We start from the raw sequence: 14,577 nt of genomic DNA, 5'->3' as shown, positions 1-14,577 counted from the left end.
AAGCACCATATAAATAGCCATAGTTGCTTTTTAAATACATGCTGTTCAGGTGGTACACTCACTTGAAGGATAAGGAACCACTGCTCTGCCCTCCTTCCCTTGAGGTCGATCTTCGATGGATGGTGGAATCTTGGTGGAATGCTGGTTTGGATAAGTGCCCTGCACACAAGACCGGTCAATGTTACTCATTAGACCTAAAAAAACCAAAACTTTTGAAAATTACACCGTAGGTTAGTTTCAAAACCGGTTTACATGTTACATGTCTTTATACATCTTTTGCATCATCCCCAGTAAAAATTCTTGGCAAATTACTTAAATACTCCTTGACGTGAACTATGTCAAGCTCTTGGCAGCGCCAAATAAGAGTGTGAGAACTTGAAATGATAAGAGACATGTCACCATACCCCGAGTTCCTCCTCATCCTCATCGAAAATGTTGTCCAGATCAGCGATGTTGACGGCCAGGTCTCCCTCTCTGGTCAGAGATGGGTTGGTTTTGGCAGCTCCTTCATCTTGGGCTGATTCGACTAAAGTACAAAACAGCAGATTGGATCATACAGTGTGTAAAACTAACCACCAAATATTGATACGTTCTCTCCAAAACGTGGCGGGGAGAATAAATACAGGCCACATCTATTACAATAGAGACAAAAATATTGGATATTCTATTATCATAAGCAAGCCTCACCGGATTTTGGAGCAGAGCTGAAAATGGACATAGCATCTTTTACATCAGGCAGTGCACCGTTGCTTGTTATGTCTTCTCCCTAGAAGATCATTAGGATTAAAATAAACTCTCCATATAGCTCATCACTTAAACACATGGAAACAAAGGCGTGGGCCAATACAGACCCTGGCACAAAACTGAGGTTATTTTTAAGGGAAGGATAAGAGCTTCTTATAATTAAGCTGATAAATATGTAAATTGATTATTTTGTGGTCTCATATATATCTGATGTATTTCAAAATGTATCTGAATAAAAAAAAATCCATCTGTTTCCTGCAGCCATGAATAAAATGTTTTTTTGCCATCGAATATATATTCCCTGCAATAATAGTGTATGAAAATAAACCACCTTTTTGACATTTTGCAGAAAAGCATGAGTACAAAGTGTATAAGTCAAAATGACCGTTTTTTAAATTCACAATTACAGATACAGAACTAATGCTCCTTTTTGCATTTCAAATCGACAAAAAAGGGAAATGTGCACCTTAAGTGAAGGGAGAGAGTGAAATACCTATCTATGTAAACTTGAGGAAACGTGAGCGAAAAACTCCTAAATCTGTCTTCCGAACTGGAAAAGAGCATCTATTATAAACCCACGTCACTGGAGAGCGTGGACAGCGCGACCTGGATCCAACCATTTCGGAAAAACACATTTTTTCTTATATCGGGGAATGGACTTTCACACCTTTGCTCTCTTGCTCAGGTCCCTCCCTTGGGCTTTGAGCCGCTTGGACGTGGAGAAGGTGTATTCGATGTCGCCCTCCTTGAAGTCATAGGGGTCTTCCCCGGGCTCGCGGAGAACCTCCACCCCCGACTGCTGGATCAGGTCAAACGTCCGGGCGTGGTCCCTCACCCGCTCCTCTGACATCTTGAAGCACTTTTGAGACTGCATGTATAATCTGCAAAAACACGTAACAATCATTCTAATGCACAGGCAACGTGTCACTTTACATATACACAGTATACAGCACTTGTATTTTAATGCATATATCCACGCCAGGGACTATGCTTCCTTTGGGAATTTACAATTTGCAAACACCCACCATGTAAATGCACATATCCTCATAATTAATTAGAAATATGATTGGAGTAGTTTATCAGGGCAAGTTGAGAACCAATAAAACATGTTTTTCAAAACAAACAAAACTATGATATCTGAAAAAAAAACTAAGAAACACCCCCCAAGTCCACATCCCCGTGAGCAGCACTACACTTTCTGAATCACAGAAATTCAGTGTCTCCTCCGTACCTCTTCAGTGCTGCTCCCTCTGGAGCAGTCTCCATCTTCATTTCTCCTAATCTATCCGTTGGGAGTTCTGGCGGTTTTAAGTCGGCCTTATCCGTCCTGGGGGTTCTAAAGCCTCTCCACCAGCCCGTCCTGCTCTCCTTCTGCCCCAGTAAAGCCGAATACAAGGCCGTCTCGCTCGGCAGCGCCCCCAACCCCGAAGCTCCATCTGGGCAATTAGGCATGTCCACGGGGGTGTCCAGGACTTCTGGGTCCTGCACGCGGGGATGCGGGCTGAGCGTGGGGGGGAGCGGGGAGACGGGGGAGTGGAGGAGGGAATCCGCGGCTTTCCTGGCGTTGGATAGAGGCTTAGGATACTTGCTGCTGGGTATGGAGGGCAGGGACTCCAGGGGGGGTTCCAGGGCGACGAGAGCCCCGAGCTGGGGACTCCCCGAAGAGTCCTGCTCCAAGCGGGGCTCTTGGCAAACGGAAAGGCGGTGGTGGAAGGGAACGGTGGCCGGCCTCTTGGACTGTTTGTCGGCCTTCTCCGTCTTGTCGCCGCTCTTGTGCTTGGGCAGAGGGGGGAGGTAGGGGGACGGCCCGGAGGACAGCACCGAGCTGGCACCCGTCTGGGGGTTAGCGCCAGATGCATTGCTCAGACTCTGCTTCTGCTGCTTTGACCTGAAACACAGCCAAGCAGATTAAAAGTTATGGCTCCAATAACACATGAGTAGCAGGGCAATTTCTGAAGCAGATTTAGAGCCATATTCAAAATTTGCTCATACTTGATAATTGCATTACTTCAAGAGGCTTAACCGTTTGATTGTGATAACCTTTTTCATTATTACCAATCAAACTGCATCAAAACAATATTTCAATTCTACAAGAAAGTCACTAAGTTTGTAGCATTCTATATAACTATTTCCATCATTTTACGTAATTGGATTCATAATTGTTTTAATTGTGTTCAATATGTTTTAAAAAAGACTGAACTTCCATTTTAATCTTAGAACCGAAGGAAACATTTAAAATATTGATTAATTATATTATATTGTCTTAACTAGTGATTTCAAATGTGAATATGATCTACTTATGGAGGTGTTCTACTTGCAGCAGGCTTCAAATCCCAATCACATTTTTTTTTTCCATGAGTTAAAAAAAAACCATTGCGCTGGCTGGAGCCTGCATTCCCACCTGGAGCAGCAGCAGGAAGCTCTGACTCCCAGGTCACTGAAGTCCCATGTGGTCATCCCGTTTGACACTTCCTTCAGGGGCATTATTTCACTGGGCTGACTCCACCTGCAGGGAGCAAAAAAGGACAAACAAGGACGACCCTTACTATAGATCCCTCCAAATGAACACGATCAATGATCAATATCCCAATCGTGAAAGAGAAACAGAGAACATGGGCTCTGGGAATGGTTAACGGGAACCTACTTTTGCTGGTGCTGGTTGAGATAGCACTCCTTCCACGCCTGATGAACCACCTGATCAGTTAGCTTTTTCCCACAATGCTTTGGGCTCAGGGTTGTGACAGCGATGCCACTGTCGTGTGTGGGAACACTGGAGACAGAGGTCACGAAGCCGCTGTCCGCTGAAATTAAACATCAGAATAGATTCCGTGAGAATAGGATTATAAAAACCCGACAGTGAGTCCCGGCTTGTTTAATACTTTCAACATCATCAGTATCATCAGGAAGCTTAATTAGATAGTGATTTGCTGATAAACAAAACCCAGCCATTCATTGCATGTAACCCTTTGCGGAGGTTTATCTGTATGTTCGGTGCTGAAGTGTGCTCCAGATAAGGACTCCTTTAGAATCCTCGCAATTATCTATTTAACACTCGCGGCTTCATTAGCAAAGTTGTTGATGTTCCAAACTAGGCTGTAGCAAATGTCTGTGATCCACTTGTCAAGTTGTAACGACACCACTCCTGCCTAACAGGCCGTCTCTTGCGTACGAATCGACCGGAGATATGTCTCTTTGCGTGCATGACCGTTAGGGGGGTGCGCATCCCTCCCTTACAAGATGATCCGATACGTATCGAGATGCGATACGATTCAGGGGCAATACATTTTAATGTGGAACGATCCGGTGGGATTCGATGCGATACGGCGCGATCCGATACAGTTCAGTTTCGTGTAGGCATTCATTTTTCATTATAAATGTAAATAGGCCAATTCTATAAAAGTGGCATTGCTTACCTTCAAATATATATATTTTATAAAAGACCCAGGAATCCCAAGTATTTCTGTTACTTTATAGCATTTAGATGTAATAATATCAAATGTATTTTGATTCTGACAGTAATATTTGATATCATATTATAACGACCCTGGATGCGTTGGCGTATTGTCATAATGTGTTTTACTGCGGGCGGTTCACAAGTCTCGCGAGACGCAATGTGCGCACGCGATCTGATACAGGGGTGTGTGTGGCGAGATGGAGTCGGAGAGAGAGAGAGAGAGAGAGAGAGGGGAGAGACAGAGAGAGACAGAAAGAGAGAGAGAAGAGAGAGAGGGCGCGGCGAGGGAGAACTGTTCGGTTGTTTGGTTGTCGGTTCAACGGCGTAGGTTACCAGCAAAATGGTGGCCTGGAAGGCAACAATAAACCTACTCAGTGTGTAATAACAAACGCGTGGCTCCTTCCACCGCCTGCAACATTCCGATATCATCATCAGCGGAAGCTCTGAACGGCACGTTGAGACGCGGCGCGGGGTTCAGGCTGAACAGGGGTTGGGAGCAGAATTTCGATTTCTTTATCTTCCTTAGTTTCTCACTTGTGTGGAAAACTAAAAACATTCACCTAACTCAGAGAATTCGAGGGCCGTCCTTCTTTCTCCTCCAGACAGCGCTGCGCTGTGCGTGCCGGTTTTCTTTTTGGATTAATATATTTTCGTCAGTTTACTACTTATATGAAACAAACATTTTAAACCGAACTAAGGGATGGTCCCGTTCCGCCCTGGATCAGGATGGTGGATGCGTAATGGAGAGGGAGCGACCCCCGGTCCACTGTGCATCCCGTGTCTCCAAACAAAAACAAATTATTATATTATTATTATTATAATAATTAACAATTATTATTTTGAAAGTAAGATGGCTTGCAGCAGCTAGGTTCATACTAAAGTAGAATTGGCAGCGAAGCTTCCGCCAACCGGTCGATCCAGGGCTCCGCGTCGGTGAATCGTCACACCCTTAACGCCTGTGTTCGTGCCGTTCCCGCGCATATGTGTGCGGTTGTATCTGTGTGTGTGTGTGTGTGTGTGTGTGTGTGTGTGTGTGTGTGCAGCCATCTGTCACCTGAGCAGGGCTGTTCGGGTGAGGTAGGAGGTGTGAGGGGTATGCTGCAGTGGGTGGGCTCTCTGTGGAGGCCCTGGGCCCCGGGGAGCAGCGGCGGCTGGCGTAGCAGCAGATCGCCCTGGGTGATGAGCACGAAGGCGGCCGGGTAGGTCATCCTCACACCGCCTGGCGGAACCGGAGAGAAGCAAAGAGAGACTTGACACACTGGGATTACTATCTAAATGCCGTGGTATCAACATTAACTGCATGTCTTGGGAGAGAAAACACATTATAAGAGACGATGGTAAAAAATAAAACACCCCATTTCACATCAGGCTGTTTCACGCATCGATTTCTAATACTTGAACCGTTCTCTCCTTTGGGAGGACCCAAAAGAGCCGTCTGGAGTGAATCCCTTTTTGCAGAAGTGGATAAAACAAAGTGTATAACTGCCGGGCAATTGTCATGCTTGTTTACATTAGGTATTAACACGTTTTTTAGAGCTCTTCTCGGATATAAAACACAGCCTCTCAGAGCTCTTCCATCCTAACACCTGCTCTCTACCGGCGCGCACTCCCCTCGTCTACGGGTGAAAGAGCCTCTGGGCTGGTGCAGGCTTTGATTTCAACCCCGGTCAAATCGATGTAGCGGGGTCAGACGGTCAATTGGACTGATTAGACAGAGCTGTTTGTGTCACTCCCGGGGGCTTCACCTCTTCCTTATCCCCCCCGCTCTTTCCTCCACCCCTCATTCCTCCTCGGCTCAAGCCGGCGACCGCCCCGCACGGCGCAGGACGCCTCGGAGGATCCCTGTGAGCGAAGAGCACTTCAATGGCGACTCAACCACTACCGCCTGCGTTGCGGTCGGAAACCCGGGAGGAGCTTATGCTTCTTCCTCGCCGTTTTGCCCTTCCGGCGAAAGCAGCTGGATCTGAAGTGAATTTTGTGCGTGGTTTTGCTAAAAGACGCAAGCTTTGCGTGTTCCATACCTACAACGACCTCCACCGCCACGTGACAGTTTGGGTCGTACGCCTGCTCGCCCTGCTCTTTGTCCTTCTCCGCGTCCTCCTCTCTCGTGCGGAGCACCATGGGGTAGAAGTAGCTCCACTCCTCCATCAGCTTCCGCACCGCGGGGTCGCTCATCTTGTAGGCCTGGCCCGTCAGGGTGCCGCTCAGACCATACGGGCTCAGGACCACTGCCGGTACCAAAGCAGAACAGTTGACATTAAAGAATGACGCAATATAATAATTATAATAATTATTATTATTATTATAGTTTATTATGTGGTCTAACCTTGCACTGCGGTGGCGGAGGTTTGCGCCAGGCGGATGTGGTCCTCCGTGACGTGGTAGGCGGGCTGGTGCTGGGCGATCTCCACGCTGGTGCAGACGTTGCTCTCGCCGTGGAGGAAGAAGGAGAACGAGCAGGACAGGTGCTCGCTGGAGGGAAAGTTAAAAAAAAAAGAGAATCCCTCATAAACTGGTTTATTTGGTGTCGACTTGGCGTGCTCGTTCTTCAGTGAACACATTGTCAAAAGTCCTTCATGAGCTTCATATTTGGCTATTTACAGCAATGAGCATGGAGTTGTACAGTACGTTTACTTGTTTTTTTAAACAGTACGTTGACATGTATGATATAATATAAGATAGTACTTTATTGAGTATAATATGTTACTTTTATGAGTATCAGATGGTACTTTCCATAACACAATGTAAGTTTACAGATGAAATGCAAGGTATGTAGAACTTTGAACTCTGAGACGGAAACTTTTTTTATAGACAGAAAAACCAAATATATGTAAATATTCTGTAATGGAATGGCTGGGTCTTAGGAAAAACCTTCCTTAGTTCGACCAGGTCATTGATACCTCCCAGAAATGTGTCCGCTGTCATCTCAGTAACATTTTTCACCTATTAAATCTCAAATTGCCTTTGAAACATGTGACGGCTCATCAAACTAAATGCACTGACTTGTGCCACGGTGACACTGGGGGCAGAACCACATTCGGTTTCACCCAAGTCATATTCCGCTCTCTTTCAGGGACTGTCTCTGACGGCCTGCAGATGGCGCTGAGTGTGCCCGGGGAAGAAAAAAATGAGCGGGGTGGGGGGGGGGGCTAGTTTCTTAGCTTCATAAACATTCCTGACACTCCCCAAGAAAAACAGAGCTTCGTAACAGCAGGCAGGTCCAACGGCGCTCTGTAAAAATCACAGGCGGAGGGCTGGAGATAAAAATACATCAGGTGCGTCCTCCAACACACACACACGATTATTTGAGGAACACACCATCGCTTTCTGCCTCTCCCCTGCTGACTGTGTCACACACACACACACACACACACACACACACACACACACACACACACACACACACACACACACACACACACACACACGAGACAGACAGACAGACAGACAGACAGACAGACAGACAGACCTCACACACGTTTTCCTTTGTCCAGACATCCGTGAGCCACGTATCTACAGCTTCACCTCTATTCCACAATCCCACAAATTCACGTTTCTACTACACAGCGAGTCCAGTGACATGTTTTCAGTGTCACTCCACTCCTGTGATGTCCTAAATGCATCATTACAGTGTATGAGCAGCTATAAATAGCTGCAGATGGCGGCTCTGGGGAAAAGATGCAAGTCAGAGCACCAGTCAAGCTGAACCACTTTCCATGCGGCTTCCTCCCCTCGTCAAATGAAAGGCGGCTTTGTTGTCTGACATAGCGGTCACCTGGTGACAGCGCATCGCTACGTCCTGCACCTACAATCCCATCAGGCACTGGAGTTAAACATTTTTGGAAATGAAAGAATCATTAGTTAAATGATGATCCGTCTTAGAGTTCCGTAATTCTGGATTGAGTATGACGGTTATTGTAAGGAACTACACACAACAAATGTATATATTAACAATGATATTGGCTTTTGAATTCTTAATTCCGCATTAAAGAATCCAATAGTGGTTAATTACAATGATGATGTTAATTTAAGGTCACGATGCCGGTCAAATAAAACTACTACATTTTAGGTCATATTGTGTGGAGACTAGAAAAGTGTGTCTCACATCCTGACAACCTGTCCTAATTTCATCAAAAAAACCTTTAAACTGTTAAATAAATGAGAAATGATGTGACAGACAGACAGACAGACAGACAGACATAGAGGGGTCTGGTGGAATGCATTGGGAAGCCTGATGGTCTGTGTCCTTTCACAAAGGGCATTCTTCTCCACAGTAATGGCTGCAAGTGTGCGTGGACACACTCAGTCTACCTGCGTCCTTTGGGACGCGTGTGTGTGTGCGCATGCACATGTGTTTGTTTGAAAGTGTGTGTGTTTATGTTTTAGTGAGTGTATGTGCGTACCAGTGAGTTTCAGTGCGTGTACGTGTGTCTGTGCATACGTGCGCTTGTTTCAGTGTAAGCATGTGTGTTTTACTGTGCGTGTGTGTGTGTTCATGCGCGTGTTTTTTTGAAAGTGTGTCCGTGTTTCAGTGAATGCGCTTGTGTCAGAGCGCAAGTGTGTGTATTTTTTCACTAGATGTGTGTTTCTGTGCGTGAGCATGTGTGTTTCAATGAGAGCATGCGTGTGTTTCAGCATTAGCATTTGTGCGTTTCAGTGTGTGTGTGTGTGTGTGTGTGTGTGTTTCCGTGCGTTTCAGTGTGTGTGTTTGTGTTTTTCAGTGTTCAGTGTGTGTGTGTTTCAGTGGGGGAATGTGTGTGTGTGTGTGTGTGTGTGTGTGTGTGTGTGTGTGTGTGTGTGTGTGAATTTCAATGTGTGTGTGTGTTTGTGTGCGTGCGTGTGTGAGTTTGTGTGTGTGTGTGTGTGTGTGTGTGTGTGTGTGTGTGTGTGTGTGTGTGTGTGTGTGTGTGTGTGTGTGTGTGTGTGTGTGTGTGTGTGTGTGTGTGTGTGTGTACGTGAAAGCAGTAGGCAGAGATGTGTGGCTGCTGTGTGCGCTGTGCTATATGAGTGGAGGTATTAATAAATGAAGTGGAGTGATGGTTGAGACTAGCCCCAGGGCTGACAGTACTGGGGAGGGAGTAAGGAGAGAGAGGGATACAGAGAGAGAGAGAGAGAGAGAGAGAGAGAGAGAGAGAGAGAGAGAGAGAGAGAGAGAGAGATGCAGATAGAGAGAGGGAGAGAGAGAGAGAGAGGACATGAGAGATGGGGGAGCTGGAAGAGGGGCTGTGGGTGGAGAGGGATAACTGGAGTCATAATGAGAGTGAGTGAAGGTATGGAGAAAATGAGCGAGAGAAAAAAGTGGAGAAAGAGAGAGAGAGAGAGAGAGAGATGAGAGCAGCAGTGATGTGGAGGGAGGCATAGAGAGCATGGGGGAGATTAAGTGTTGAGGGGAACGAGGAGAAAGTAGTAGACGGATGGCAGAAGAGAATAAAGAAAGATTGTCGAGAACAGGGGAGAAGAGACGAACGGTAAAAAAGAGGGATTTGAGAGGAGAGAGGGAGGGAGGGACAGAGGGAGGGAGGGAGGAGTAACTCGCTTGCTGCTGCTCTACAGATATCATTGAGATCACAGCTCGCTTTAATGGCCGGCTACTGAGCGCAATTAATGTTTAATGGTGAAATCAATCAGGGAATGTGGATAAGCACAGAGTCAAGCACTAGCTCATCATCCGCAGTGTTTTAATGTGTTAACGCCAGATTATGGGGTGTATCCTCGCATACAGTTGGACGTTCGTCCAAGCATGTGTGTGTGTACTGTGTCTACTGAGTGTCCTTTTGTGCATGTACTGTATGAGAGCACATGTGCAGAGATGCCCTCGCTGCGCTTGTTCATGGTAAATTCCACGGGATTTATGGGAGAAGTTAACGAAAGGACGCCGTTAGGGAAGAGCTGATCCCTCTGTGCGTCCGGGCGCCGAGGGGCCAGGGTGCCAGGGTGCGAGGGGCTTGTGCCGCGACTTAAGTTAAGATTCGGATCAATCTCAACAAACGGGCGGCTTGCCGACGTCGCTGTGAGCCAGCATTAGCTCAGGACGGCTATGCATCACCACGGTTTTAACTCAAAGTCCAGAATAGTGATTGTTGGATTAACTGAGCTGCGTTTTACTCCTTTGTCAACCTCGGAAAAGATTCCTTTTGTTGACCTATAATTAGCGCTGCGTTTCCCGGCCAGGCGTCGCTGCCTTGCATCTTTACGAGTGACTAGGTGCAGACACACCCACTTCCACGTTACCATTCTCAAGTCGAGCTTTGAAAAGCTCATAATGGAAGGATTCCTTTCATTGAGTTGAGACACACAATAATACACCTAAGTCCCTTATAAGTCATTACTGTGACTATTATCAAAGACTTATTTTATAACAACAGTCCCCTAGACTATTGTCTACTTCCTATTCTTGCCAAAGGTCTGTTTGGTACTTGAATTTATAGGTGTCACGTGTATCATATTTTATCTGCATATTTTGCAGTCTGTACTATTTAGATACAGGTATGTATTTACATGCTTTAAAGGTCACATATTATACTCCTTTTCAACAAGTTAATATATGGTCTCTGAGGTCCCCAAAACATGTCTTTGAAGTTTTTTGCTGAAAATACCACTTAGATGATGCATTTTGGCCATTGCAGCCGCATGCTAGACCAACCTCCACACCCCTCCCGGGCTGGTTCTGTGTCTGCAGCTTTAAATGCAAATGAGCTGCTGCTCCCTACACTCTGGGGGACATTGCCACCCATTCTCCCATTTTACTCCCCCGTTATTTAAGAGCGCTAATGCGATGGAGTTCATTACGGACATTCAAAAATCAACTTCACTCCTCCGAGGCTGGGGGCCGGTGTAGAGATTTGCGCTGGTCTGTGCGGCTAACAACAGAGCACTTCCCATGCTTGGCTCTTGGCTTTGACATAAAGCTGAAATAGTCCATCGACATTGGAGATACTCAGATGGGGGGGAAGTTCTAATTCTCACGAGCGTCCACTTGACGTTGGAGGGGGAGACAAATCTGAACGGCTTGTTGAATCACATGTTTTCTGACTTAGGCAGCGCACAAAAAAAACCTGACTGGGTCGTCTCATTTCACAGTTTGTGTGTTAGTGGGCCCATCAGAGACCCAAACGTATGTGCAGAAGCACTGAAAAGCGGGTTTTTCATAATATGTGACCTGGATTGATGATCCTAACTGACAAGGCTGCACATCAAATGTGTAAAAAATAGGCGACAGGTAAGAAAGTGCGCTCGGTAAATAGAAGCGTATCTATATCTTACAGACAAAAAACAGGTCATAGCAAGTCCGTAAGTATCAAAGGCAAATATATTATGGAGAAAGTTTGCAGTCTCTAGTGTTCAACACTGTGGTAGAAATGGGATTGTTTGCTGTGCTTCAATTTCATTATTCCTGGTGGTGTGTGTGTGTGTGTGTGCGTGTGTGCCCGTGTGTGTGTGTACAAGGCCATAATAGAGTGTGTTTGAAGGAATCACCAGAACTCTGCCTAATCTGTCTCGCTCCTCCGCCTAATCTCTCCGCGCACTCCTCTTCTCTCGCCAGGTCCTCACCAACACCGCTCTGCCCCTATTGGGACTGGGTTTTTTTGTTTTTTGTTTTTTTTATATAATCTGTCTGGCTGCCTCACGCTTCCAGCGCAATCTAGACCCGATCTTTTGGAAGAGCGAGCGTGCCGATGCTCTGTAGTGCACTGGTTAGACATGGAGCAGCAGGGTCAGTGTCTGTGTTTAATAGATGTAAGGCTTCATGATCTGCACGCGCGAGTGAGTTTCAAATGCCTTTGCACTCTATTACTGTGCTGTGTTTCTCAAATATTATGGAGGTATTTTTGGAGTCTGATCTTATACACTACACATCCGATCAGAACGAGCAACGGCCTGGGAATGACCAAAGCCCGGTCAAGGTGTCACCAGTGCTCTACAAGTAAGAAACAAGCTACTTCTTCTTCTGAATGAATGAATGAATGTATGTTCTTTTTCAACAGCATGATATTTGAAACTGCACTAACGTTTCCTTTTCCAGCTTCCACCAATATTTTTTTTCAAATTTTACTTTTTTTATTTTGTTTCATTTCAATTGATATACACAGTATTATGTATATATATATATCTCACACCCTAAGTCTATTTAGGGGTATTTCAGTGTATACCAGGCCTAAAAAAGATTGTAGGGGCATTGTAGGGACACACACACACACACACACACACACATACACACATACACACACACACACTCCTCTATTAACACAAGGATGAGGGGACTGCAGTCAGCTTGATGTATTATTCATTGGCCCCTGGTGGGTGGCCTTAGCCAGTGTTGCTATCACAATGTTATTGCTCAAACACTCTGCTGGCTATTTATATGGATTCACAATGAAGAGCTTTAGCTCTCAAGGACACATGCATTATGTACAATGTTGTCTCACATTGGGAGATGATTACAAATGACCAAATAATAAAGAGTTGTTTTCAAAATATCTTTCAAAAAAAATTTTCGGAGCCCAAAAACAACAGAAAACGACCCTGATTGTTTTGTTTGAGGACCGTCCCTGTCGGCCACTGCCAAGTGGAACAGCGAGTGGTTGCCTTATAAAAAAATCATTGATGTGATCACTGGCTTTTACCTGGCCATTTGTGGCCTTAATTATAAAAGAGGAAGCGAGCCGACTCTGTTTGGTAGGCCGTTGCTGTGATGTATCACCTTCATTTATATTGATCTGCGTCTCGCTCGCTCACCCCCCCTAATCGCTCTCTCTCTCTCTTTCTGTGTCTCCTCTGCTCTCTTACAGTCTTCTCTTTGTCTTTCCATTCTCATTTACTTCACCTCTGTCGCTCGACCATTCTTATCCCACCCCCCCCCCCTTTCTCTTTCCTCTCTCTTTCTGTTTTGTCTCCTCCTCTCCATCCTCCTCTCCCTTTCTCACAGTTTCCCAGGGATGTTTACTGGCAGGACTGAAAATCCCAGGGATGGAAGAAAAACATTCCTTTGCTTTTTGTCATCCCATAAATGGGCTTTAAAGGAGAAAAAAAAATGTTGCACTATAAATTCTATATGCATATATTCCACCAGGCAATTTGCACATTTACACAGTATTTGCAGCTTGAACGTTGTCACGCTGGCAGTCAATCACATTCTACATTTTTGACTGTGATGGCGATGAAAAAACAGCATTAGCTCAGTTAAGCCGCTGGGCGATAAATATTCCATTTCCTGACGTGGAAATTGAATATTTAGTGCATCATTTCATGATTCACAATGCATCCAGTTAATCAATCAGCCTTAGCCTTGACCTGAGGTATTGAATCCGAGTTAAATCACAGCAGGTTGAGAATGAGGTCTTAGTCAAAGCCTTTGCGATGGGTCATTTGATCATTATGATGATCATTACACTGTTAAAAAAAAACAAAAAAAAACAAACAAAAAAAAAAAAGATAAAAGAAAAACCACACGATAACAACAAGAAAACGATATCCTCTACAGCCTCCTTTCTATATCCTCTTTACTACACTCTTATCCACACCCGGTCGACATCGACAATCAAGAGGTGGCTGGAACTCCTACCCTTCCCCGGCACGCAAGTCAGCTGCCACTGCAATAGCTGGATGCACTCGGCTGCACCGCTTCGGGGGGAAACCTCCGCGAAAGCCTCACGAGCAACTCACTACGCAACAACAAACTCAAGAGACTCAGGCTCCGCATTCCTGCCTCCTCTCACATCAGCTCGGTAGAAGCTCTCGATCCTCCACCACCTGCGCACTCGGCCAAGTCAACCGGTTGCTCTGTCGGTCATCCAATAAGCGAGCTTGTCGGGCGGTCTGAAAAAAACATCGAGCTGAGCCACGGCGCTCGAATAACTCAGCCAGCGAGTTATTCGAGTGTTTGGACGTCCAATGAGCTAACCAGTGACCAATAGGTTAGATATTAAGTGAATTAGTTACGGAGCGTCCGTCCAGCTGGAGGGCGGCCATCCGTCCGGGCAGAATTCAGGAGGCTGTCGGGCGTTCAGTCGGACAACCACTTGGGGGAACCGACTCAAACGGCGGCTGCTCGGGCCAAAAAGTGTCAGAACCACGGCGCCCTAATAGTGATCCGCAATCTCCAAACACACAGCTGTCCGCGTTCCGACCCGGCCATGCGGCCGGCAATCAGGAGGGTTACGGACAGAGAAGAGAAAAGTTTTTTTTTCATCAGGGTTTCCAAAAGCTGCTCAGAGGTAGCTCAGGAAGAGAGAGGAGGAGAGCCGAGGAGAAGAGAGTAAAGGAGTAGTGGTATTCGGGGATTCGCGTTTATTTTATGATGTGCACAAAAACAACCCTGACAAAACACTCGGGCTGTATTTCATGTTAAGGCGTCAGATGAAGCACTTGTGTCTCGTAAA

General features: G+C 45.9%; 1 protein-coding gene across 1 annotated transcript in view; it reads right to left on the bottom strand.

The window, feature by feature from the left end:
• The window catches only part of LOC307243259 (mediator of RNA polymerase II transcription subunit 13-like), an 86,167-nt gene that overhangs the window by 13,744 nt on the left and 57,846 nt on the right, over positions 1-14,577 (bottom strand). The window contains exons 5-14 of the mRNA XM_080017981.1: positions 6,525-6,670; positions 6,220-6,426; positions 5,253-5,417; positions 3,389-3,545; positions 3,146-3,250; positions 1,976-2,632; positions 1,412-1,625; positions 688-766; positions 405-526; positions 63-159 (exon numbers count right to left, since the gene is read on the bottom strand). Coding sequence (XP_079874107.1) covers positions 63-159; positions 405-526; positions 688-766; positions 1,412-1,625; positions 1,976-2,632; positions 3,146-3,250; positions 3,389-3,545; positions 5,253-5,417; positions 6,220-6,426; positions 6,525-6,670 — 1,949 coding nt within the window. The remainder of the gene's footprint in view (positions 1-62; positions 160-404; positions 527-687; positions 767-1,411; positions 1,626-1,975; positions 2,633-3,145; positions 3,251-3,388; positions 3,546-5,252; positions 5,418-6,219; positions 6,427-6,524; positions 6,671-14,577) is intronic.

The sequence above is a fragment of the Zeus faber genome, assembly GCF_960531495.2.
Source record: "Zeus faber genome assembly, chromosome: 17".
Lineage (NCBI taxonomy): Eukaryota > Metazoa > Chordata > Actinopteri > Zeiformes > Zeidae > Zeus > Zeus faber.
The sequence above is the reverse complement of the archived record's forward strand: the minus strand, read 5'-3'. Positions and strand labels throughout refer to the sequence as shown.